Source organism: Dermacentor silvarum, chromosome 1, assembly GCF_013339745.2.
Source record: "Dermacentor silvarum isolate Dsil-2018 chromosome 1, BIME_Dsil_1.4, whole genome shotgun sequence".
NCBI lineage: Eukaryota > Metazoa > Arthropoda > Arachnida > Ixodida > Ixodidae > Dermacentor > Dermacentor silvarum.
This window is the reverse complement of record NC_051154.1, coordinates 217245151-217268840: the sequence shown is the minus strand read 5'-3', so window position 1 is coordinate 217268840 and position 23690 is coordinate 217245151. Positions and strand designations below refer to the sequence as shown.

At 48.4% G+C, this 23690-nt stretch overlaps 1 protein-coding gene across 1 annotated transcript in view; it reads right to left on the bottom strand.

The window, feature by feature from the left end:
* LOC119436768 (LIM/homeobox protein Lhx3) overlaps positions 1–4429 on the bottom strand; it is a 45452-nt gene extending 41023 nt beyond the window's left edge. Inside the window, exon 1 of the mRNA XM_049660064.1 lies at positions 4420–4429. Within this exon, the coding sequence (XP_049516021.1) occupies positions 4420–4429 (10 nt within the window). The remainder of the gene's footprint in view (positions 1–4419) is intronic.
* Between the last annotated feature and the right edge of the window lie 19261 nt (positions 4430–23690).

Here is a 23690-nt window from a genome sequence, read left to right as displayed (position 1 = left end):
CAAATTCTGCGAAACAAGTGAACGAGACCAAACAGACCAAGCAATACATAACACAAACATTTGAGAAACACCCGACGAAGAGCTGTGAAAGCCATCCAACGCACACTCCACACACAACAAGAAGCAACCCTGCCAGTATATATAGCCACGATAATGTGGGTCTCGAAACGGCCTAGCGAGCAGCTGTAGTGTTTTCAGAATTACGACTCACAGGCTCGCACATATGAGATCGGTCTCTCTGAAAGCAACATGAAACATAAATCCACACGGAACTGTTAACTTAGAATATTGAAAAAACAACGTTCATGGCATAATTTTTGAAAATTAGAATGCCATTCCGTGAGCGCTGAAGCGACTTCGCACACTGCCGGCGTCCGCGGCCAAAAAGTAGTGCGTTAGTTACAGTACGCAAGAAAAATGTACTAGCGCGTGCTTCATGACAAAATTAGCTTCATGCAAAAGAATTGTGGCTGGATAACAATTTATTACATGTGAGCATGACCCGTAGCAGCCTACGTAACACCGAAAATTGCGTAGTCATACATTTTTTTTGACCGCACTACTTGCTCCGCGTCCAAGCAATGTCTCTCGGCTGTGATACGGAGCCATATCGCTCATCTGGCAAACGAATCCTCACGCTCGGAGCCAGCAGGTATGCTCCTAAATCAGTATGTTGGATGGAGCTGATGTTAATGCAATATCCGAAGCAACGACGTGATCAAAACAGAACTGCGCGATAACAATTCAATTCACATCGCTCAGTAAGAAGCTTTATTCACAGTACGTACTTACGTCCTACCGTATTTCTTGGGCGAGGATATCCGTACACAGATTCATAAAAGAGTTGCTTGCACCACGTTCTAACTTACTGGCAGCACAGCACCGTGACGAAGTCGGAATATAGCATTCATGTGCGGCTATCACGGACGTTGTCGCTCGAACCGTGGCTGCTGTTGCCATTGCTACGCGGCACTTTACACCGGACGTTGTCAGAATATACTCAAAAGGACATAAAAGTGGTATTGAACTCACTGAGCAACACAAGTCAAGGTCACGCAACACGGAAGCACAGCCAGAAACCCGAGCCGACTTCACGAGCCAACCGGCAGCTTCGTGGTCACAACTAAGCCTTTTTCCGCACTTGAAATCGTTGCTCTTGCATTCATCGTTGCCAGCAGAGTGATCACAGCTAACGCACATGAAGATGAGATGCAGTGAGCTTCAGACAGGCCTATAACACTTTCTGGAAGGAAGTATAGGAAAGAAAATCGGCGAAACGCTGGTACGGAACGACACTTCACAGATGTAAACAAACCGTCAGCCATGAGCACCGCCGACTCCGCCGAACGCGGCCGGTCGCTGGCGCGGCGCACAGCCTTATGGGAAGCACCACGTGACCAACCTGTTCTGGCAGGGGAGTTTTTTAAAACTCCCTGTGCGGAGTTCCCGGGGAGAACAAAATTTTGAAGGCGGAATAAAATCACGTCATGTCCGCCCTTAACCTCCCACAGGTTGTGAGCGGAGTGAAACGAGGGAATGCCGTTGTATTCCTCCCATACATCGGAATAAATATTGAAGGATGGGAGTATATAGGGCACATCACCTCGTTAAAATTCCCATGCGGGGGTATTTTCGTTTACAGTGAACGAAATGCGAGTCAAGAATAGGGTTTAAAAACTGCTTGCTTCCTTTCCGAAAGCACGCCCCACAAGCAGACTTTTCGACTCGCAATCGTTAGTCGGAAGACACACAGGGCATATGCTGAAAAGTGCAGCACCAATAGAACGCGTGACGCTTGCAGTTCAAAACTCAGCCATGTCAGCTGCATGGGTTCGTCTTTCGAATGTCTCCAAGGGATCACGTTCGTGGTTACAGCGTTACGATTCAGTTGTGAACGGAGGCAAAGCACCAGCCGAGAAAGAAAAAGAAGAAAAACGAAAAGAAAGAAGAAAAAAATGAACGCGGTATACTGGGAAAAAAGGATGTGTGGCGCAAGGTTAAAATCAACGGAAGAAATAAGTGGAGACAGAAAGATCGCCAAAAGTGGCGTTGGAGCTCTTTCTGTTTCCTCTTATTTCTTCCGTGGATTTTGACCTTGCTCCACACATCCTCCTTAAGCTACGCACCAACGAGCCCCCCATAGTACTCTGGTATACCAGCAAACCTTCAAAGCACGCGTAGCAGATGTAGAGCAGAATAAAGATGCGCTCGCGGGTGGGCTGGGTAGCTTGTAAGCATTACACTGCTGCCGCCAGTGAATATTGCTGTCCCGCACGCTCGTCATCAGTCGCTATAGCCCATAGACCATGTCAGTGAACAGCCACAACCAAGTACTTAGCGGCAGCTACTACTCTCACTGACAACGCCTCACCCGCCGCGCTGGCTCAGTTAGCTAAGGCGTTGCGCTGTTGAGCACGATGTCGCGGGATCGAATCCCGGCGGCGGCGGCGGCCGCATTTCGATGGAGGCGAAATGCAAAAACGCCCGTTAGCTTGAGTTGTAGTGCGCGTTAAAAAACTCCAGGTGGTCAAAATTAATCCGGAGCCCTCCACTACGGTGTGCCTCATAATCAGAACTGGTTTTGGTACGTAAAACCCCGGAAAGAAGAGGAAAGAATGACAACGCCTCGTTTCTTCACGCACCGCCTCCAGAGCGCTTTTGCACACCAGCCCCTTCGGAACGTGGCCACAGGAAATCGAACCCGCGACCAGGTTCGCAGCTGCGGAACGCCAAAGCATACTGAGCCACCACGACGGGCAACTCATTATACTTGAAACCACGCAAACACCACCAAGTCCCGTAGTCAAGATCTCGTAATGTCTGATTATTCGCGACAACAAAAACTTGCAGCATGCACTCTCAACTACAAGCTATAGCTGAGATAATAAGTCGCCCAGTCAATCTATGCTTTTGTCTCTAAGCGCATCTTCCCCTCGCGCGTTCACTTCTAAATCCCCCCGTCGATTATATTATTGGCCTTTCTTTTGTCGCTACTACACGGATGCAACAAATGCGTACACCGTTCGACAAACACGGTCTTCTCAAGTGAACCGAGCTCGGCGACGCCGTTCGGCCGTTCATTGTGTGTCCGTGCTGCGCCAGATAAGGACACTCGCAACAGTTCCCTGTGTGCTCGGACGGTGCGCACGTGGACGATGATGACGTCAGGCGGGTGCAATCTGCCGCGTGACCCGTGGGTCACTGTTTTGGGGAAGCGCGGGTGGCAACTCCGCTGGACCGTGGCCGCGGCACCGCGCTCGAGCGGCCACGACGACTGGCGCTCTCAGTTTGGAAGCCGTGAGGCCAGTGCCCAGCGTGCATGTAATGCCGGGAAAGAAAGGCGGGGAAAAAAAAAGAAAGAGAGAAAGAAAAAAAACAACTTAGCTGGTTATTAAACTCCGTCTTATGGAAATTTTGGGACTTGATGGGAGCTATTTTCCTCATTTGGCGAGGCTATTGACTCGCTCACGGAAGACGTAGAGAGGGCTACTGCAATAGTAAAAACGGAAGCGGAAGTCCCAAGAATGGACCCGCGCTTAGCGCACCTGCTGGAGGCCAAATCCTCGATTCTGATGAGGTGGAAAACACAACGGCTAAACCGCAGGCTGAGGAAAAAGGTTGCGGAGCTTAATAGAGAGATCGAAAGATATTGCACGGAACTCAATAGGTTACAATGGGACGAGGTCTGTGCGGCAGTAGACGGGTCCATGCGCTCAGGAGGGAAGTGGAACCTCCTCAAGCACCTCCTGGGTGACGCGCAGGCTAAGGGGAATCAAAGGCAAACACTTAGTAAAGTCATACACAGGCACAAACAGGAGGGAGGTACTGAACAGTCGCTTTTGAATGCGGTCGCGGATAGATACCTCCCCATAGGGCCGACACAGGAAGAAGATTATCCGCAGATCGAGTGTGCGACGGTGGACGAGCTGGACGCGCCCTTCACAGAATCGGAGATCAGGGCGGTGCTCCACAATTTGAATAGCAGATCGGCTCCGGGTCCGGATAAGGTTTCTAACAGGCTATTACGTAACCTGGACGATAAGACAGTGGAACTACTAACTAAGGAGGTTAACAAGGTATGGGAGGCAGGACAGGTGCCCGACGGATGGAAGGAGGCATCGGTGAAACTCATCCCGAAACCTGCAAAGCCCCTTAATTTGGACAACATGAGACCGATATCACTGACCTCGTGCATAGGCAAGGTAGCGGAGCACGCCATTTTGAACAGGGTTTCTGGGTACATTGAGCGCATGGACCTCTTCCCACATAATATGGTGGGTTTTCGGCCCGGCCTATCGACGCAGGAGGTTATGCTAATGCTGAAGAAGCAAATCTTTGATAGCAGCACTCGGGACGTGAGAGGGATTCTCGCCCTGGATCTCACTAAGGCGTTTGACACAGTATTACATCGATACATACTGCAGGCCATGGCCGGGATAGGACTGGGAGTCAAATTCCAGGCCTTTGTCAGGTCCTTTCTCATGAATAGAACCGCTACTATTGAAGTGGGGCAGATTCGGTCGAGCGTGTATGAACTGGGGGCTCGAGGTACCCCCCAGGGATCAGTCATTTCACCACTGCTCTTCAATATAGTCATGAAGGGTCTTTCAGAAAGGCTGGGCGGCCTCCCGGGCATAGGTCACGCTCTGTACGCAGATGACATCACTATCTGGTGCCCAGGGGGCTCCCTAGCAGAAATGGAGCAAGCTCTACAAGCGGCCTTGGACGAGACAGAGGCTTACCTCGCGGACACAGGTCTCAAGCTGTCTCCGAGTAAGTCGGAGCTGTTACTCTACAGACCGGCGAGGCAAGGGGTTAGGGGTCTGACACCGCTCGACCAGCTACCCGTGGCATTATACGCGAATAATGGGCAGAAAATTCCTAGAGTCGACTCAGTCAAGATCCTAGGCCTGCTCATAGATTCGAGGGGCTGTAATGCCACAACAATTACCCACGTTACAGCCAAGACGGAGAACATGTTGAGGTTAATCGCTAGGGTGTCCAACCGAAAGAAGGGGTTAGGTGAGGACAACCTCCTTCGGATGTACCATGCGTTTATGATGAGCCATATTAACTATGTGGCGTCAGCTCTAGTATGGACCAAATCGGAAAAGACCAAGTTAAATACCCTCATGCGCAAGAGCATCAAGAAAGTGCTAGGCTTGCCGATTACCACGAGCTCCGACAGGCTAGATCAACTCGGAATGCACAATAACATAGACGAGATCATAGAGGCACAGGTCACTGCCCAGGTGGTCAGGCTGTCGTCGACCAAGGCTGGCAGGCGAATCCTTGACGAGGTTGGCATGGCTCCTAGGATAATGGAGGAACGGCGGATAACACTGACACGGAAAACGAGAGAGACCTACATGGTGGGGCCCTTCCCGCGAAATGTACATCCACATCATAACGAGGGTAGACGTAAAGCCCGTGCACGAGCCATCTTGAAGAGAGTTAGGGATGACATAGACTCTTCGCTCTTTGTCGATGCGGCGCAATACGGCAACAGGAGAATGTTCGCGTTGTCGGTTATAGACGGGCGGGGAGTGCTTCGCTCATCTGCCTCAGTAAGGGCGGCCACCCCGGGTATAGCAGAGCAAATCGCAATTGCGCTGGCCTTGTGTGACCCAGAGCATTTCTACATTTACACCGACTCGAGAGACGCAATCAGAGCATTCGAATCGGGTAACCTCGCACGAGAGGCGGCCTCTATTCTAGAGAAGAGGGTTTGCCCCACTTCTCATTATATTACGTGGTTCCCCGCACACATGGGGACGAACGTTCTCGAGGGCTTCCCAAACCTCAACGAGGTGGCCCACGACCGTGCGCGAGAACTCACGCGCCGCGATGGTCTGGAGGCTCCGGAGGGGCAGGAAGGGACTCAGCAGAACGATCCACTTCTCACATTTAATGAAATTACTAAACATTACCAACTTGGCAGGAGAGCTTTTCCTCTTCCTCACCCGAAGCTCAGCAGAGGTCAGTCAGCTACTCTTAGAATGTTGCAAACGGGATCTTTCCCGTCGCGGGGCTTCCTTAGTAGGATATACTCAGACGTGGACCCTGGTTGTCCCGACTGTAATGAACCCTTTTGCTCTATGGCTCACATGCTCTGGCGATGTCCCGCGTTACCTAATGACCTACTCTCCAGCGAAGCCGAATGGGAGGAGGCCATCAGAAGCACGGTACTCCGAAAGCAAGTCCAGGCTATCCAGAGGGCCCAGGAAAGGGCGGAGCGTCACGGCGTTCTGTCCTCTACGTGGGCGCGGCCAGCGGTTACAACGGTCTCCCGTTAGGGGGTCCTGACAGTAGCTCCTCAGGATCAAATAAAGTTCGTTGTCTGTCTGTCTGATGGGAGCTAGAGCTGGAGTGAGATAATCAGGGCCCGAATTCACAAAAGCTTGTTACGCTAGAATTGTTCGTCAGTAAGAATTTCAGCCAATCCGGATGCAAGACATAATATTATCTAAGGCGGCCGGCCAATGGCAAAGAGCACTTACGACAGAAAACCTTTGTGAATGTCGCCCCAGAGTCCGCACAAAAAGTTATGTTCCCGCAGTGGAAACCACATCGAACGTATTTCGGACGTCGTTATGACGGACCGCTTGTTTAACGCTCCGCAGTGTTCACGCCGTAATTATGGCTGAAATGCGTTCTAATTGTTTGCCATTTTATGTTTATTTATTATTACCCTCAGGGCCAAAGGCATTAAAGAGGGGAGTGGGTTACAGCAAATGAAAAGAAAATGAAATAAATAAGAGCAGTTAGAACTTTCAACTACAAAGGCTTCTGATTATACAGTTTTAGCTAGAGTTTACATCGTCATAAGAAATTGGTAGCAAACTAAGATAGTAAAGGGGTAAATACAAAATGCACTTAGGTCACAAACATATAGTAGGAAAAATTCTTCGATTGCACAAGGTTAGCTAAAGCCGCTGGAAACCTTTGGTTATCGTGAATGAATACGACTTCAACAGGAAGGTGGTTCCATTCCGTGGATGACCGAAGGAAAGATGACTGCAAAAAAGTTTAGTGTGACATGATTCGAGAACAACGTTATAACGATGGTCGATTCCAGAGGATTCCTATTGTGGCTGAGAAATGAGATCATTGCGGAGTGTTGAATGGTGGTATAGCTTGTGAAAAAAAACTAAACGTGTGATTTTGCGATGAGACGAAAGTGGACTAAGTGAAAGGTTGGTTGTCATGGCAGACACACTTGCAGTTTTATTGTAATTACATAAGATGAAACGAACTAAATTATTTCGAACGCGTTCTAATGAATTAATTGGTTTGTCAGTGGCAGGATCCCATGTTACAATCACATGGAACGCCATTCATTTGTGATTACACTATGCGTATCGCGCGGCTTGAAATAGACGCGGCGATGTTGCGCACGAAACACTTTATAATTAAGTTCCCATATGGGAGTTGCCCGTCTTAGGTTCTTCGCCATGGGCCGACATCTGTAGCCGACGATGAGAGGCGCAATGTGACAGTCAATTACGAAACGTTCCTGACTGTTCATACACCAGTGTCGCGAACAGGAGAGGAGAATCAGAAGTGAAAGGCCCACGCTACGAATATGACTGTGGCAAAAACCTTACGATATAGATGCTCAAAGAGCCCTTAGGTTCTGGATTTATGATCAATAAAAGTTGCCCTTTCGCCCAAAAGGCGAAGCATCGATTGCGATAGCAAATTAGTTGGCAGCTATACGAAGTATACACTTGTAAACATATATAAGTATACACTTGTAAACGTATACACTTGTAAACACTGAAATACTAACTCAATGAAGAAGCATGGTGCCACGCGCGCACAAGCAAGCATGAACACATCTTACTTGATGACCGTGGAAACTCGCTGTCAAAACGCTGGCGGGCGTCAAAAGGCTCAGGCGGGCGGGCGCGCGGGCGTACGCGGTGCTGCCCAAAGTATTACCCCCGCCCCTTCCCTATCCTCCCCCCGGAGCATTGCGGCCCTGCGGCCCCAGCGGCCGCGCGCGTCCGCGCGTGCCGCTGTATCTTGAAAGTCTTCTGCGTCGGGGACACAGTCCGCCGTGCGCTGTGTTTTCGCGGCCGCCCGGAGTAGGACGCCCTCCCCCTCTCTACCCTCAGCCCGGAGCGTTGCGCGCAACGGAAGACGGCGCGCTTCCTTCCCGCCTTCATCCCTTGTGTGCGCGAGAGTGAACTGAGATCGCCGGCTCACCATCGCACGCTTTCACTCGCACACACATCATACGGCGCGAGGTGGCGATGTTATTCTCGTTGGACTTTATACGAAACCTCACGGTGACGGCGACGACAGAAATGCGCCTCGAGTGTCCAGGCACATTTCTATCACAATAAAAAATGATAAAAAGCAACAGTCAAAGTTTGCAAACTGGCTTTGAAGTAGCAAGATTGCGTGCACTTAAAATATGTAGTGCTGGACTAGTTGATTCATAGTGCATAAGCGATAATATTGTACAACTCAAGCCCACCCCTCATGTAATACCCCTTCAATGGGCCATTCGAGGTATTCCATAACAAAAAAAAAAAAACACAGAAGATAGCATCTATTTTGTGTTTCTGCTCTTATTGTCAAAGGAAAACTAGCACATGAGTTCTGCATCGTTTTTTTATTCTTAATTATGGATAGCTGTTGGCCCATTAATCCAGTACGAAACCTAATTTTTTCGAAGACGCAACAAACAATTTTTATACGTGATACTTTAACCGACCAATTCAAGACGCACGCTAAGTCCAGCGTGGTTCAGCCTCGGGCTTTGAACACCCATACCGGTTATGTCACCGAAATTGCAGATAGTGGTCACATAATATCACAAGCCACTGGCGCGTGGCTCAGTCAGCATTGTGCAGCGGTCACAGGCCACACAATCGCCAAAAGGTGAGCAAGTTCAACTCATTGAGCAGTCTACGTACAAGGCTTAGCTCCATGAAAAATGCGACAAAGCGCCGAGATAAGTAGGATGACATTACTCGGCATTCGCACAAGTTTCGGCGACATGGTCATGCGTGGCCTGCGGCTACCACCCCGAGCTCCAATTTGTGAGATGTAAACAGCGAGCCTGCTTCAAGTCAGTAGTCGCGCTCCTTTTGGAGCACGTTTCGAACTGACCGAAATAAAAGATGATATAATTAGTGGTTAACTGCGCCTTCGAAACAAAATGAGGCTTCATACGGCCTCGTACCATGATTACGGAGTCTGTAGCCACCAAATGAAGCAAGAAAACGAGACCGAAGATTTTTGTGCGAGAACTCATTCAAAGATTACGCGCTTTATTTTTCGCAAAGAAGGACGATAGAGAAATTGCGTGTGAAAAGGCTAGCAAGCCAATCAGCGAACGGTGTTGGTCTGGCATGGTTATTCACTCGTACAGTATCCCACCACCTTAAACGCCACCTTAAAAGGTGTGACACTTGTTAAGCGAAAAAGACAAGGCCGTACACTTCAAGTGTCGTTGGACAATAGATGGACAAAACAAACGAAAGCAAAAGACTTAGAACTTCAGTTTTTTTCCCTCTCAGAATAAATAAATAAATAAATAAATAAATAAATAAATAAATAAATAAATAAATAAATAAATAAATAAATAAATAAATAGTCTCCGTCAAATAGACGCCTACATTTTATGAATCAATGGCCTCCTCGCGGAGGTTCGGAGAACTCTGGAATCTCGGATTGTCCTGGATAAAACAAAAATGCTTCCTACGTGATTTTCTTGCCTTTAGCAGCTCACACAATGAAAAACTACGAGATTAAAATTAACTACATCAAACGTACAAAAAAAAGAAGAAAAAAGTAGTCCGCTCACGGTGCAGCAACGTTTAATTTCTGCAGTTCACGACAGACTCCGCCTAACACTAATAAAAACACCAAATACAATCTTTGCGCGGCCACACAACTGGCTCATAGGAAGGGTAGCTGTATAATCTAAAGAGTACACTGAGATCGCTGGTATTTGCTTTTATCCCGAGTAGCTTACTTTGCTCATTCTTTCGCAACCTGGGTGTTTACCGACTGCTAAGTGCTTATTGCTCCAGTTTGCAGAGTTGGCTCATATTGTCATATTGAGCGGGACTGACTCCGTTGAACGATCGTTTTGTCAGTGGCATTTGCATGCCACCGACAGCGCTTCCCTTCCATTCGCCGGGGGTGCATCAATTACCGTTGCGCAAGCGAGCACCGGCAAGAACATCGTGGATGAGAAGCCGACAAGACAAATCTGCCTGATGGGAGGACTGCACGTGAGCAAAAAAAAAAAAAAAAAGTAGAAAAAAAAAATCTTATTGAGAGCTGATATCTAGAGTCAATAGTCGGTGGCCACTCTTTCCGGCGCACCCAATTGAATGCATACACTGCGCGGCTACGTTTTGTACAGCGCGCATAACGTTGCTTCCCCCTGATAGTGCTTATTCATTAATTTTTGGCCAGCTGACGATATGCCATGGCTGTCTTCACTTTAGCGTGCTCGCAGTCGGGCCGACGTTTTTTTCAAACAATGCCGGGGGTCGATGCTCTATAAAGATGCCGAAATTCTGCCCCGCATTATCAAGGAAAGCAGGCAGCGCTGTAATTAATGTAAACCAGAGTTAAGTAATAGAAAAAATTTTCATACACTCTGGTAGGCGACTCCTTTTAGTCTTCACCTCCGCTTTGAGCGCTGAGTAGTTCAATAAAATGTCAGCATCAATCAATCAATCAATTAATCAATGAATCACTCAATCTCACTGCACCTATGCAGGAACAAAGGAGAGGAGTACATCTAAATATCGTTGACAAACACACACACACACACACACACACACACACACACACACACACACACACACACACACACACACACACACACACACACACACACACACACACACCACACACACACACACACACACACACACACACACACACACACACACACACACACACACACACACACACACACACACACACACACACACACACACACACACACACACACACACACACACACACACACACACACACACACACACACACACACACACACACACACACACACACACACACGCACGCACGCACGCACGCACGCACGCACGCACACACACACACACACACACACACACACACACACACACACACAACACACACACACACACACACACACAAACAAACAAACAAACAAACAAACAAATAAAGAATGAAAAGAGCTCACGACAGCTATGCTAAATGAAGTAATGAGATTATGGAAACCAAGAGAACTTAGTGGTGTATTTACGCTAGGCAGAAACAACGCACTCACGGAAACGCAGTGATCACAAATTGGAAACTGAGCCGGTTGCTTTCGAAAAAAGACAAGAACGCGATGGGTCGTTCGCGTGCAGTATTCGCACGGGCACTGAGATAGAGTCACTCATCAAAGGTGGTACACGGCAGACCAAGAAGACGAAAGTCTCTTATACTGGCGCCCAGCGCTGCATTGACATAAAAAGCGAGTTACTCCGTTAACACCAAGTGAGAAAGATTCTCATAGGGTAGGCAGGAAGTGAAAGACGGGCTTTCCACACGTCGTTGAGGGTATACAGACGCTCAGACGGCATGACTGAAGCCACTCGTCGTTTGATCACGAATGTGCAAGCGCGACGATGCAAGTCTCGCGAGAGAAATCGACATCAGGAGGCGACACGCGTGCCCGGGTGTTGCCCGAAGGAGGTATTGGAGATAATCAACAAACGAGTGTCATAAAGATTTGACGAAACCACCGAATAGCAGCAGTTCAAATGATGTACCGGCCACCATAACACGTGAATACCTCAGTGACCTCAGTGGTTGAAGCGCAGCTCATGTGTTTTCGAATTGGACCAACTATTATTCATAATGCGAAGAAAAAAAAAAAATGTTTGTTGCACGTCACAACTATGTCACTCCGAGAGTCGTATACTGCCACGCGGCCATCGCATGTATGCAGAGTATACAAGCTGCCGTAGCTTTGGCAAAGGCGCACATGCTACCGCGCTGCTACTGCGATATTTCTATTTCTCGTTGAAGCAAATCAGGTTCACTAGTAATCAGGAGCGGAGAGTCGAGAATTTTCGTTGCTGTCCGTGGCCATTCCAATGTCACGTTAGAAAACATAAAAATTGAAGTATGCACCAAATTAGAAAAAAAAATAATCTAAGAGCATGCGGCATTGTCTTAACCCCAGATGTAAGACAGATGTGAGAAAGAGCCATGAACTACATCGTCATGCTTTGTGTAACAAAACATGACGGTGCTTTAAACTATCAAGTTTAGTTGTAAACTATCAAACTAAACTATCAAGTTTAGTTGTAAAGAAGTCGTCATGCTGTGCATTATATCACCTAGCACTATAGGCATGTTTACTTTTATCGCGCACTGCTTTCAGGAATTCATAAAACGTCCGAATCCATGCAATCTGACACCGAAGACTCGCATGCTTAATTTTTCACGAATCTTTCCCACCAGTCAAGCCTCAGATCTGGTGAGTGCGCGCAGGACAGTGTGTGAGTTTTCTGTTGGGGACACAGATCCTTTCCGCCTTCCCACTGCAGGTTACACTCTGCCCTTTTTTTCGATTGTCGGCTTTAGGCAAGCAAGCGAAGTGCTATTTTCAAAAGATGCAGGTAAGACGACTTATCGTGTTTGGAAATTTCAATCGAATTTGTTCATGGTTATGGTGATGATGATGAAATTGATGATAATAATGTCGTTCTGTTAGTGATAATAATATAATGACCACTTAAGAAACTTGGGGATAAAGATAGCAAAACATCTATTTTTGTTTTTCTTTTCTCGCCAAGCTTCATGGCCTACGCATTTATTCGTCAGCAGAATGGCAAATATACATTTTACTACAAACATTAAGCGTAAGGTTTCTGTTCGACGTGGTGCTTAACTCGAGACTGTACACTTTCTTAGTATACACGATTTGAAAAAAAAAAGAAAAAAAAAGGAAATAAAATAAAACAAATAAATGAAACTACGCGACTCGACCGTACATCGCGTTGTTATGGATGCGAGTTTCCGCAGTCAGCTATCAAGTGACAGACCAAACTCAAATAAAAGAACAGCCAACAAGTTGCCACTAACAGACCTGGAAGAAACCCAACCACTGGATATTTCAGCAGACCAAACCTCTTCAGACACGGAGTATACAAACACTGAGAAAAGACTGAGAAACAAAGAAATATAGAGAAAAGAGAAGCCGCCGGCTTTCAGTTCCCATCGGCTCCACAGCGGAGGCAGACAGAGAGATATGGCCGAATCTAGCCCAAATGGAGCCTTTCACGGACACTAGCGGCCAGTTAGGGACGCTAAGAGGCAGCGCCGCCGCCGCCGCCGCAAGGATCGCTCGCAAGCGCTTTGAGGGGGTTGGCGGAGAGGAGGCAAGGTAGACAACGACGCGGCGGGCCGAGGAGGCCCGATCCAGACCCCGACGTTATCAGCGCGTAAAGACATCAACGACGCGCCCGGCGTCGGGGGAAGGGCACGTAGGTCATTTTCCAAATGCGGCTTTTAAGTCGTCCTCCGCAGGAACAACCTGATGCCCGACGTGCCCGAGCTGCCTGCGGGGCTAAGCGCCGACGCCGCGAAAGAGGGGAGCCCCAGTCATGCCTCCCCCCCCCCCCAGCCTACGCCGCCGCCTGATAGCTCACCGCCGGCCACGTTCGAGCTGGCGGCGCACACGCTGTCTCCGGGCCCCCTTCGTGCGGTGGCGGGGCCGCCGAGGCAGTGCATAGCTCATTTATGTAATGCACCCATCGCGCGCCATCGATCCCCTAAGGCGGCCCAAGAAACAAGAGGCCCTCCCGGCCACAGGCTTTTTTTTTTTTTTCCTTCGTCCTCCCCCTCCGAGTAAAATCGATTGCCGCGTGCGGAGAGACCGAATCGGCCTCCCAGATGTGTGTATATACGTGCCGATCCTGCATGTGCCTGTGGCCGCGGCGAAGGGGGTGGCCCCTCTCCCGGTTATCCCCACAGTCTTACCCTTATTCGTGCGTATAGCGAGCGGTAAGGCCACGCGGAGCTTCGAGCTCGCTCGCGAGATCGCGCTCGAGACGTGCTTGGCGATCGCGACGGCCTGGGTCACGTCGCATTTCGACGGTTGCAAACGGAACGTGTCGCCTCACGTGCGTTTTCGAAGCGCGTTACGTGCGCTGCTTTTCGAGGTGAGGGAATGCGGGCTCGCGTGTTGCGGGACGGTGAGTCCTTTCTATTCCCCGCTCGGCCACGTCGCTCTCCGTCCTCCGGAGTGTGCTGTCGTCTCCTGGGGCAACGTTTCGCGGAACGAGTAATGCGTCAAATGTAAAATAGGTGCCCCTCGGATTGAAGTGCTTAACTTCTGTTTGACTGTCGCGCTATGTTTAGGTTGATTTACTGCTTCGTTGTGTTGTTTGGCGATGGTTTAGTCGGTAATTTATAGGTGTCATTTGGCAATTTTATGTTTTAAGTGCCGTTTTAATGTTTGACACGCAATCAAAATCGTCTTCGCCGCACACGCACTGCTCAACAATTATGCCGTCACAGTAAACATGGGAGGTAACAGTGATTCTCCGACAGTTCACCGCGGGGAAATCACAGGAAGCGCGACTTCATTCTCGCGCTTCCCATTGAGCGTGCTGTCACGGCCGCTGGTGAGCTCGTCAATGATACGGCAATGATGCCAGAATCCACTGCCCAAAAGTAAAACGATAAAATTGTCGTTTAAGTTTACAACCATTCCAACCTGGCTCATTATCATTCATTCATAGTGCTACATATTGTAATCAAAAAGAACTATGACCACTTGCAACGGTATAAAAATTGACATGGTCGCATCCTTCCAATACATGAACGCTAATGTCCCTTCTTTCGTTTTTTTTTTGGTTGTTTTACTTCTTCGTTAACTTGTCTGCGTTACCACCAGCAGACGACGCATAAGGCGCACCCTAACCAAACAGCTCGCTCCACTGCAAAAATCCACTTCGTGACTAGACATCAGAGAGCAACCAGCGACGACGTTCACTACATCTACGGCAACGACTACGCACGGTTCCCAAAAAACAAATTGTCCTTCCTCTGCAGAAGCCCAACCAAGCATCCGATAGCTGCGCCCATGCGAGCGGCGTCTGCGCTAGAACATGTGGGAGTGTGCGCTATAGGCGAGGCAGTAACGAGCGAGGAGAGAGTAGGCAGCGCGAAACCGCACGAGGGAAGCGCATAAAAAGGTGGGCCGGAGTCATTTTACGCCGCCATAGCTAGATGGGCGAAACGGGAACGGTGGGCAGGTGGTTGCCGCTCGTCAAGTCAGCGCCCGGTGCTTTTTACCTGCACCGAGGGGGCATGGCAAGACCAGTTCGGCGCGGAGATGACGTCACTCCGATGGAAACACATGGCTCTTCTTAAACAAAGGCGCGGGCCAAGCCGAAACTGCGGCTGTTGTTGATGTGGCAGAGCGATAAAGGGGCTGCTTGATGGGCTACTGTGACGCTGACGCAGGAAACTCCTACGAAAAAAAAAGCACGTAAATGAAACAAGAAAAAAAGAAAGAGGAAAAAAAAGTAAACAAGAGTGGCAGCGTCGTCCCCGTTTCAATATAATCATGAAAGGAGATTGGTTTCGGGACATGGCACGTTCTCCGGCAAGCGCTATCGTACAGGCTTGTGATGATGATGATGATCCTTTATCATGGCTCGCACCCACTGAGGGGGATAGGCCAAGAATCGGGCGGCAGTAGGTAGCTAAAAAAATTCTTTTTGACAATGAGATACACAAAATAAAAGAAGGCAAAAACAAAAACAAAGAAAATTTTGTATAACTAGAATAGTGTGCCAACGAGCAGTCAGACTAACTGAAGGGTGAAAAATGAGATTATTATCAAGGTCAGAAAAAATACAATGTTACTAACGAATTTGGAGAAACAATTGCAGCCACCAACGTTTCGACATTTTCGTCGTCAGCAAGCTCGGTTGCGGAGGTGACCTTAATGGAGAAATGGGGTTGGACATAGTTTTATAGAAAAGATGTTCAACTGCAGAAACTGAGCACGTAAAGTTCATAGCGAGCCGAGATAATTTGGAATTATCCACAGTATTAGTCACTAATTAGTCCAAAAGGCGGATAGCTCTAAGAGGGTAAATAAGGCTAAGCTGGGATTTTTTTTTTCTCGATGCTGTGTTCTCTGTTGTCGTCTGTCATCCTGTGCTTTTTCCTTTTCATGCCCCCTCAAACATCTCATCTGGTGTAGCAAGCCCTGCGTACAGCATGGCTGACATCTTTAGCTTCCATTAAACTCTCTCTCTTTCTCTAGAGCATGTTTTGAGGCAACAACAACAACAACAGCAACAACAACAGCGCACCAGTTCACCCACCTTTTCCTCTTTCATTAGAGTTTGCTGTCCGTTATTTTGTGCCGTTGCTGCTCTGCCGAGTCAGATAAACGTGCCAATGCTGGGAAGCGAAGACGAAGTTTCTCAAGGTGCATTGCTTTGAAATTCACATATGGAGTTCGCTCACGTCAGCATAAAGGGCGAGACCTCTAGGACCCCCAGGAATTACAGCGCGAGGACTGTGATTACCACTAGCGCCGTCGTCACTCTGATCTTCACGGCATTCTTCGTATGCCTCAGGTAAACACAGCACTTACCTATACGACGTATGCCTACGACGGGAGCCTTATAGAAATCGAGGAATGGGATTGGGATGAGATTTATTGTGCTTGTGCCTGAATATAACTGCCTGCGCAATGGTATGCGCAGATTTGCTGTTCACTGTTGTGGCGCTCGTGAACTAAGGAAAACTGCATTGTTCTGAGTACACGAAGTGTAAGAGGAAATGGCAGTGTATAGCCGTGCTTTGCGATGGAACGCTGACCAGGGGAAAGTAGTGACGCTGAGATAACTCGCATGGCACAGAATGAGATACCGCATGCGAAAATCAAAATTTCCATTGTGCACCTATAGTTGCTACATTGAAGAAACGCCCTTCTCATGTAGTCTTGACAAGTGTGGGCAGCGAAGTTATCTACGTTTAACGAAACAACTTGACCTATTACTTGCAAAAAAAAAAATGTCGCAGTTTCGTCCGAAAGGCGAAGCACCAATTGCAATAGCAAATTAGTGGAGAGCTATCCGGAGTACGGATAGTAGTTTTATCGGCTGCATAAACTTGGACACATTCGCTTACTAACTGAATTAACAATCATGGTGTCAGCGCGCACAAGCAAACTTGAATATATCACACTGAATGACCGCAGGCAACGACTGTCAAAACGCTGGCAGCGAGCGCAGCCGCCGCAGCGGGCGAAGGTTCGTGCGGTCTATCGCTTCAACGGAAACTGAGCGGCGAATACACAGCGCATACAAAGGTCAGAGCCGTGTGGAGATAACAGACGGTGCGGGCGACCGCCACAGCCGGGCAGAGTAGAAGCTGACCCCCCCCCTCCCTCCCTCGCTGCCTTCCCGCTTTCTTGCTTTCGCGTGGGAGATTGAGTGGCCGGTTCTCCTTGCGCCCGGTTGCAAGATACGCATTTGGTGCCGCAGCACAGCGTTGCCCCGCCTCCCTCCCTCCCATACCCCTATGGTCTTTCGCGCGACGGTTGCGTTTGCTTTCCGCCGTGCGTTCGCTCTCCGTGATAGCGCGCGTCCCCCGTGCGCTTTCCCTCGCGCATACGGCGCACGGCGACGATTTTATCGCCCTTGGACTTTATACGGAACCTCACGGCGACGCCGACGGCGACGCCGACGGCAGAAATCCGGTTGAAGTGTCCATATAATTGCTATCGCAATAAAAGAAAAGAAGGCGAGGATAGGGTCCACGGAAACATTGTTTCTTGATGTTAAACGCTTCAGCGTATAGTTCGGTCACCGCGCAGCATAGCGTTGGTGCAGCGCCTGTCACGGAGTGATTAGCTGTGCTGCCATCACCATGGTTCAGGTGGACCATGAACAGGAGCTCACCTGAGCCCCTGTGTTCCGGTGCCGGCTGCGAGGCGTATGCGCAACTCCTCGAGGAGATCACCAACCGATCTGCGGAGCCATGCCACGACTTCCACAACTACGTGTGCACACGTAGGCGCGGCAATCAGCCGCGCTCCGGCAGGGAGCACGCGCTACGTGCATTCAGGCAGCACGTGGTCGCCGCCGTCGAATCACTGCGCAGCTCTGAGTCACCCTGCCCTGCCGCACTAACCGTGAGTACTGTTTCTGCATGCTTGCGGGACCCAACATTGGGAGGGTAAACAATAGTTCGGAGGAAAGAAGTACAAAATTGCCAAGGCTGCCTCGAGTATGCAGTGCAAATGGTCTTTATGAATGACGTCGGTCATTTATATGCGCAGACCTGGTTGTTATCTAAGAAGTGTCCACTCTTGTCACGCACGCATTTACCAAGTTTTGACAAAGGCGGTAGTGAGAAGTTAGCAGAAAGCCAATGAGACACAACCGGCTGTTCGAGTGAATTAACTGAAATCAGCAGCCGCTGTTGACCATTTCGATGAAGCGCTATAGTGCGGCCATCATGGTCTGTTATTACGAGTTTTTCCCTAATGTGCTTACCAGCGGGTGTTGTTATGGCTAATTTGTGTGCACCAAAATTCTTGTTTAGATGGGTTGAACACTTCAAAAGCGCGTAAAATTGGCGTTATGACAAGCCAAAGTAATATTGTATGTTAGAGCCCATGACGGGACGACGTTCATGGGACGAAAATAAGAAGATACGAGAAGTTTGTACATGTATGCACGAGCGTGAATCAAAGCTGCCATGCCCGATAGCTTTTGGTTCGAGAATGAAATGGGTTAACTATAAGCTTAGTTTATTTTCAGCAGTGGTCAGCTTCGAACTTCCACTATAGCATGGTTAATAGCACAGACGTCCCAAGGTTCTTCCACGATCCCGGCGCTTGTTTCTCCCCTAGCGGAACGATTTCGCCTCACACGGGTGTGCGTTTCCACCGCTCTCCTGTGGCATCATGCTCTCGCTGTACGTGGAAGGTCTTGTTTCCGGTGGCTCTAACTGTGCCCGTGTCACAAAGGGAGACTGCGAATTACTGTTGTGTAATCCCCCCCCCCCCCCCCCCCCCCCCAATTGGCAGATACCACCAATTAATTTCTACCGCTTGTCAAGGAAATGGTATGAGAAAAGCAGACGACAGTCAACGCAGACGCGCAGACGCAAACGCGCTCCTGCTGGCACGACTGCGTCGCCCAGCTGTGCTCTTGTTCTCTCTAGGCCAACGCCTCTTTTGCGCCTGAAAGCTACTTCAGGACTGTTCTCTTCCTGTTTAGATCTTTAAAGCTGCCGTAATGTAATGTTCTTTTCGTCATATTATGTGTCACAGAGCGGACATCATTTAATAATATTTGATTATTCGTTAAACGAACAAATATCTCAAAAGGAAACTGACCAGTTGGGGAACCAACGCAACTGTCTTTTGTTTTTTTTTTCTTTGTTATAACCATAGTGTTCAGGGTTTTCAGTTAAAAAAAGAAAGAAAAAAAGGAAGTACGCCCCTCATATTTTGGAAAAATAAAAATCTAGAACACTGAACACTATAGTTCAGATCTTGGCTGTGCGAATGCGGTGTGAGAAGACTCGGCGGAAGTTCCATGGACACTTGGGAGAAATTTGAAGGTTGCTATCGGCAACTTTTTTTTTTCGGTAGCAACAATGGGCTTTTGGTAGAAATGGTAGAAGTGGGCTTTTGTATAGTGACTATCACTTCTCTGCGCAATCAATTATTAGTTATGAACGTCTAAATATTGTCTGTGTTACTGCTACCGCTTTCGATGCTTGACATGTGTTGTTGCTTCTCACAAGCGCCTACTAGCTTGTTGAAAACGAAAGCGGTGGCAGCAAAAAAGCATTTGCGGCAAGTGTATACGAGTTAACGTTTACTCCGCTTTGAAGGGGGGCGACATAAACGCTCCGGTTTCGCAGAGCAAATTGTCTCAAACTTGTTGCATTTTTGTCGAACTCCTTTTGTTAACGGCTAAGAGTGGGCAAGAGGAAGTGCCACGCGTGCCCTAAGGAATGCCTGAAGTTCCTGTTAGCATTCAACATCAACAACGTCCGAAATTCCTTTTCATGTTTCCTTTTCTTTCATAGATAATGCGCTAATCGCCTGATCAAAAATTATCGTCACGATCAGTCTTAGCGTGAAGCTTACTGCCACTACTAAAATTCCTCTTTCCACTTTCTGTTTGGAAAGGCTGCTCGTCTCTACAAATTATGCGAAGACATTCTCCTCAAGAAGAGGACTGAGACTGAGGAACTGAAGAAGCTCCTGGAAGACGTGGGATCCCAGTGGCCAAATCTGGATAGGAAGCCTGACCTACTGAAGCTGGTGGTGCGTCTCAGCGTGCTAGCAAGATGGGACATGCCGCTTCAAGTCATTGCTGACATGAATGAGGACGGTGTGATAGTGATACGTATTTTTCCTTCGAGAAACTTTGAAACAGTAATGAAAGTAAGGCTACAACTTGCTCGATTACAGAGGTACAAATCGCATTACGACCTTCTCCGTGAAAGTTTTCTTGCAAAAGGAGCAAATACGCTTCCCTTCGAAAAGCTGCAGGTAATGGAGAATGCGGCAATATCGAGCCTAAAGAGATACTACTACGCGTCACCGAGCCACAACTTGGCGCAAGTAGAGTTGCCGAAGACCTCACTCCTGACTCCGTATTTGACGACCAATGCTTGGAATCGGACGTTGACAGCAGTTTTCGGGGAGCTGGCTCCCAGTACGATTTTGCGTGTTGAAAACTGGGCTTTCCTCAAGGCGCTCTTCGCGTTAAAAGGTCGCATTGGAGAGCAGCACGCAAGCTGGTTCATCTCCTGGTGCGCTGTCATGCTGATATCTTCGATGACCAACTCGGAGGCCATTTTGAATGCATACGGCAATCTTGAGCAAGCTATGAATGCGCACCGTGACTCGTGTTTCGACATGGCTCACAATGCTTTTGGCTACGCCTTCTACGCGCCACACGTGGGAGAACTGGCGAACCCCAACGCGCGGCTAGAGGTGTCTCAAATGAACGCCCGCATACGATCCACTATGGGGCTTATAGCCACGGGGTGGATTCTGGAAGACAGAGTGTCCGCTTTCCAAGCAAGCGATCCGCAAAAGCTGTACCAGGAAGTGTTTAAGTCGTCACCTCTGCGACTGCGGGCTGCGTTCGCGCCGCATCCCAACATGACCGGTAGGCTGACGGTCGACTGGAGGCTAGCCATGGAAGCTCTCGACAGCTCTGTCGTCGGCGACGTTCAACCACGCTTTAGCCGCCAAGACTGGCACGACCTAATCGTGGCCGCCGACGGCTCGTACCAGATAACGCTGATGCCGTACTCGATGGAAGTTCCCCTGTACCACGTGGACGCTCCTCTGTCCCTCAAGTACGCCGGTCTCGGCTTCCAGATCGCCACGGCGCTGTCTTCGATGCTGTTCTCTAAAGAGGCCTTCGGTGCCGACAAATCTCGCACTGACAGGTTTGTGAGCGGCGCGCGCTGCCTGGAAGCGGACCAAGCATATCGGCACAGGGGCGTCGGCGACAGCTACGGACAGTTGCTGCGACTCATCTCGCTGAAGGCGTGTTGGACTGCGCTGAATTCCGCCCGTGACACGCAATACTCAGCTTCCCACTCCACCCTGTCGGGCTTCTCCGAAGCACAGGCGTTCTTTGTGCTGTTGTGCTACATGGAGTGCGGTACGTGGATGGGTCGACAGTTCTGCAATGAACTGCTGCGACACTCGCCAGAGTTTGCTCGCGCTTACAGCTGCAGGAAAGGAGACCCCATGGTGGCGTGCTTAGTGTGCACTATACCTGGCGAAAGAAGCTACGATTCAGAAAGCGCCGATTTGTGCACAAACTGACAGACCAAACTAATGCTCTTCCGATCCACGGAGCTAGTGCAAAGAATTACGCCACCCACTCCTGTGTCATCTCTCTTTTTTTTTAATGTGTATCCTGCTTAGTCCCATTTCTCTAATTCAGTGGCTGCTCGCATTGTTTAAATTAGCCCTCAGAGCGACGTCGTGCCGTATTCTTTGCTGTTTTTTGACAATCCTTGTAGGCAGTGCAGTAGCGTAACATTTAAGTATTTTTCACCAGGTGGTAGCAGGCACCGTATAGGTTCACAGTCGATTTCATACTTTCACGCTTAAAGGCCCTGTACTACACTACATGAAGCGATCTTACTTATACGTTAGGGTTAAGAAAATTATAAGGCTGTGATATGCGAGTTTGTTATTCATACTGATGGTATTACAATATTCTACAACAAAGGGGAGCTCTCCGTCACGTGGTGTTATTAGAACGACTGGTGTTAGTCTGCCGCTGTTTTGTGACCGCTTGGAGTTATACATGTAATTACTGGCTTCGCTCCTTAGCACAAAGTTTCCGAATTCTAAACTGTAGCGCACAAGTCACACGAATAGATAACAAATGTTGCGGTTTAACCACCCGAAGATGCGGTGTAGGTGATGAGGGCACAGTAGCTATAGTAGCCTCCTGACTAAGTTTACCCCCATTTCAATGTGTACCGCGAAGCGTGGCTACGCCAACATTCACCATTTTCGTCTGCGTCGGTATACGATAACCGTGGCCAGGAATCGAATCGGCACATGATGCTTAGCAGCGAAACGCCATCGCCACTCAGCCTCCAAACATACCACTTCTACCCACCCTCCCACTTCACCGGCGGTTATCTCAAAATATCAACTGTGGAATTAGCTTCGAGGGCTTGGTAAGCTCTAGTGAAAGCATATATGTTAGTTTGTCAAAGTCGCCTTCTAGAAAGTTTTGCTTTGTATTGAACAGCATACGAATGACGCTAGCTTATGAGACGAAGTCCACATCGATACTCGAGATGGACGCTGCCACCTGTGACTTGGGTGATGGGGTTGCACGCCCCCCGCCCCCTCCGCATATTCCCTCTCCATCAACCATATCATGCAAACGAACAGACCAGCCTACGTGAAACTCCCTCCCCCTTATATATATATATATAAGAGGGAGGGATACGGATATATATATATATATATATATATATATATATATATATATATAGGGTGTTTTTTTAGCTGCACCAAATTAAAAAAAAATTGCCTGTGGCAGATAGCATGATTCCAACACTTGATCAATATTACTGGATGTGGCAGCCATTACCTTAAGAGAAACCAAAATGCTTAATTGATTATTAACACAATGACGCTAATGAACAAATTAATTAATTATCTTCCAATCTACGAATTATAGCAGCTGAGTTCGTAAGGCGTATCCAGTTGGAACGAATTCTCAGGACTGCACCTGTTTCGAGATATTAATTTTCAATGTGCCCCACGAAAGGCATTGACTTTCCAGTTGCTTTTTCAAAGAAAACGCTGTTTTATGCATTGAAGCACAAAGGTAACTGTAACATCAATGCATTTCATCGGACGCTTTGAAAATTATCACGAAACAGGTGCAGTCCTGAGAATTCGTTCCAAGTGCCTTGCGAACTCACTACCTACAATTCGTAGATTAAAATATCTGCCCTAAAAGAATGAAATAAAAAGATAATTAAGGTAATTATGATAATTATTCAATTAGGCATTTTGAATTCATAGAAGTAATGGCCCCCCACTAAGTAATTTAGATCAAGGGTTATGCTATCTGCTATGCTATCAAGGTTGAGCTAGATGCCACAGGTAATTTGTAAAATGTTGGGGC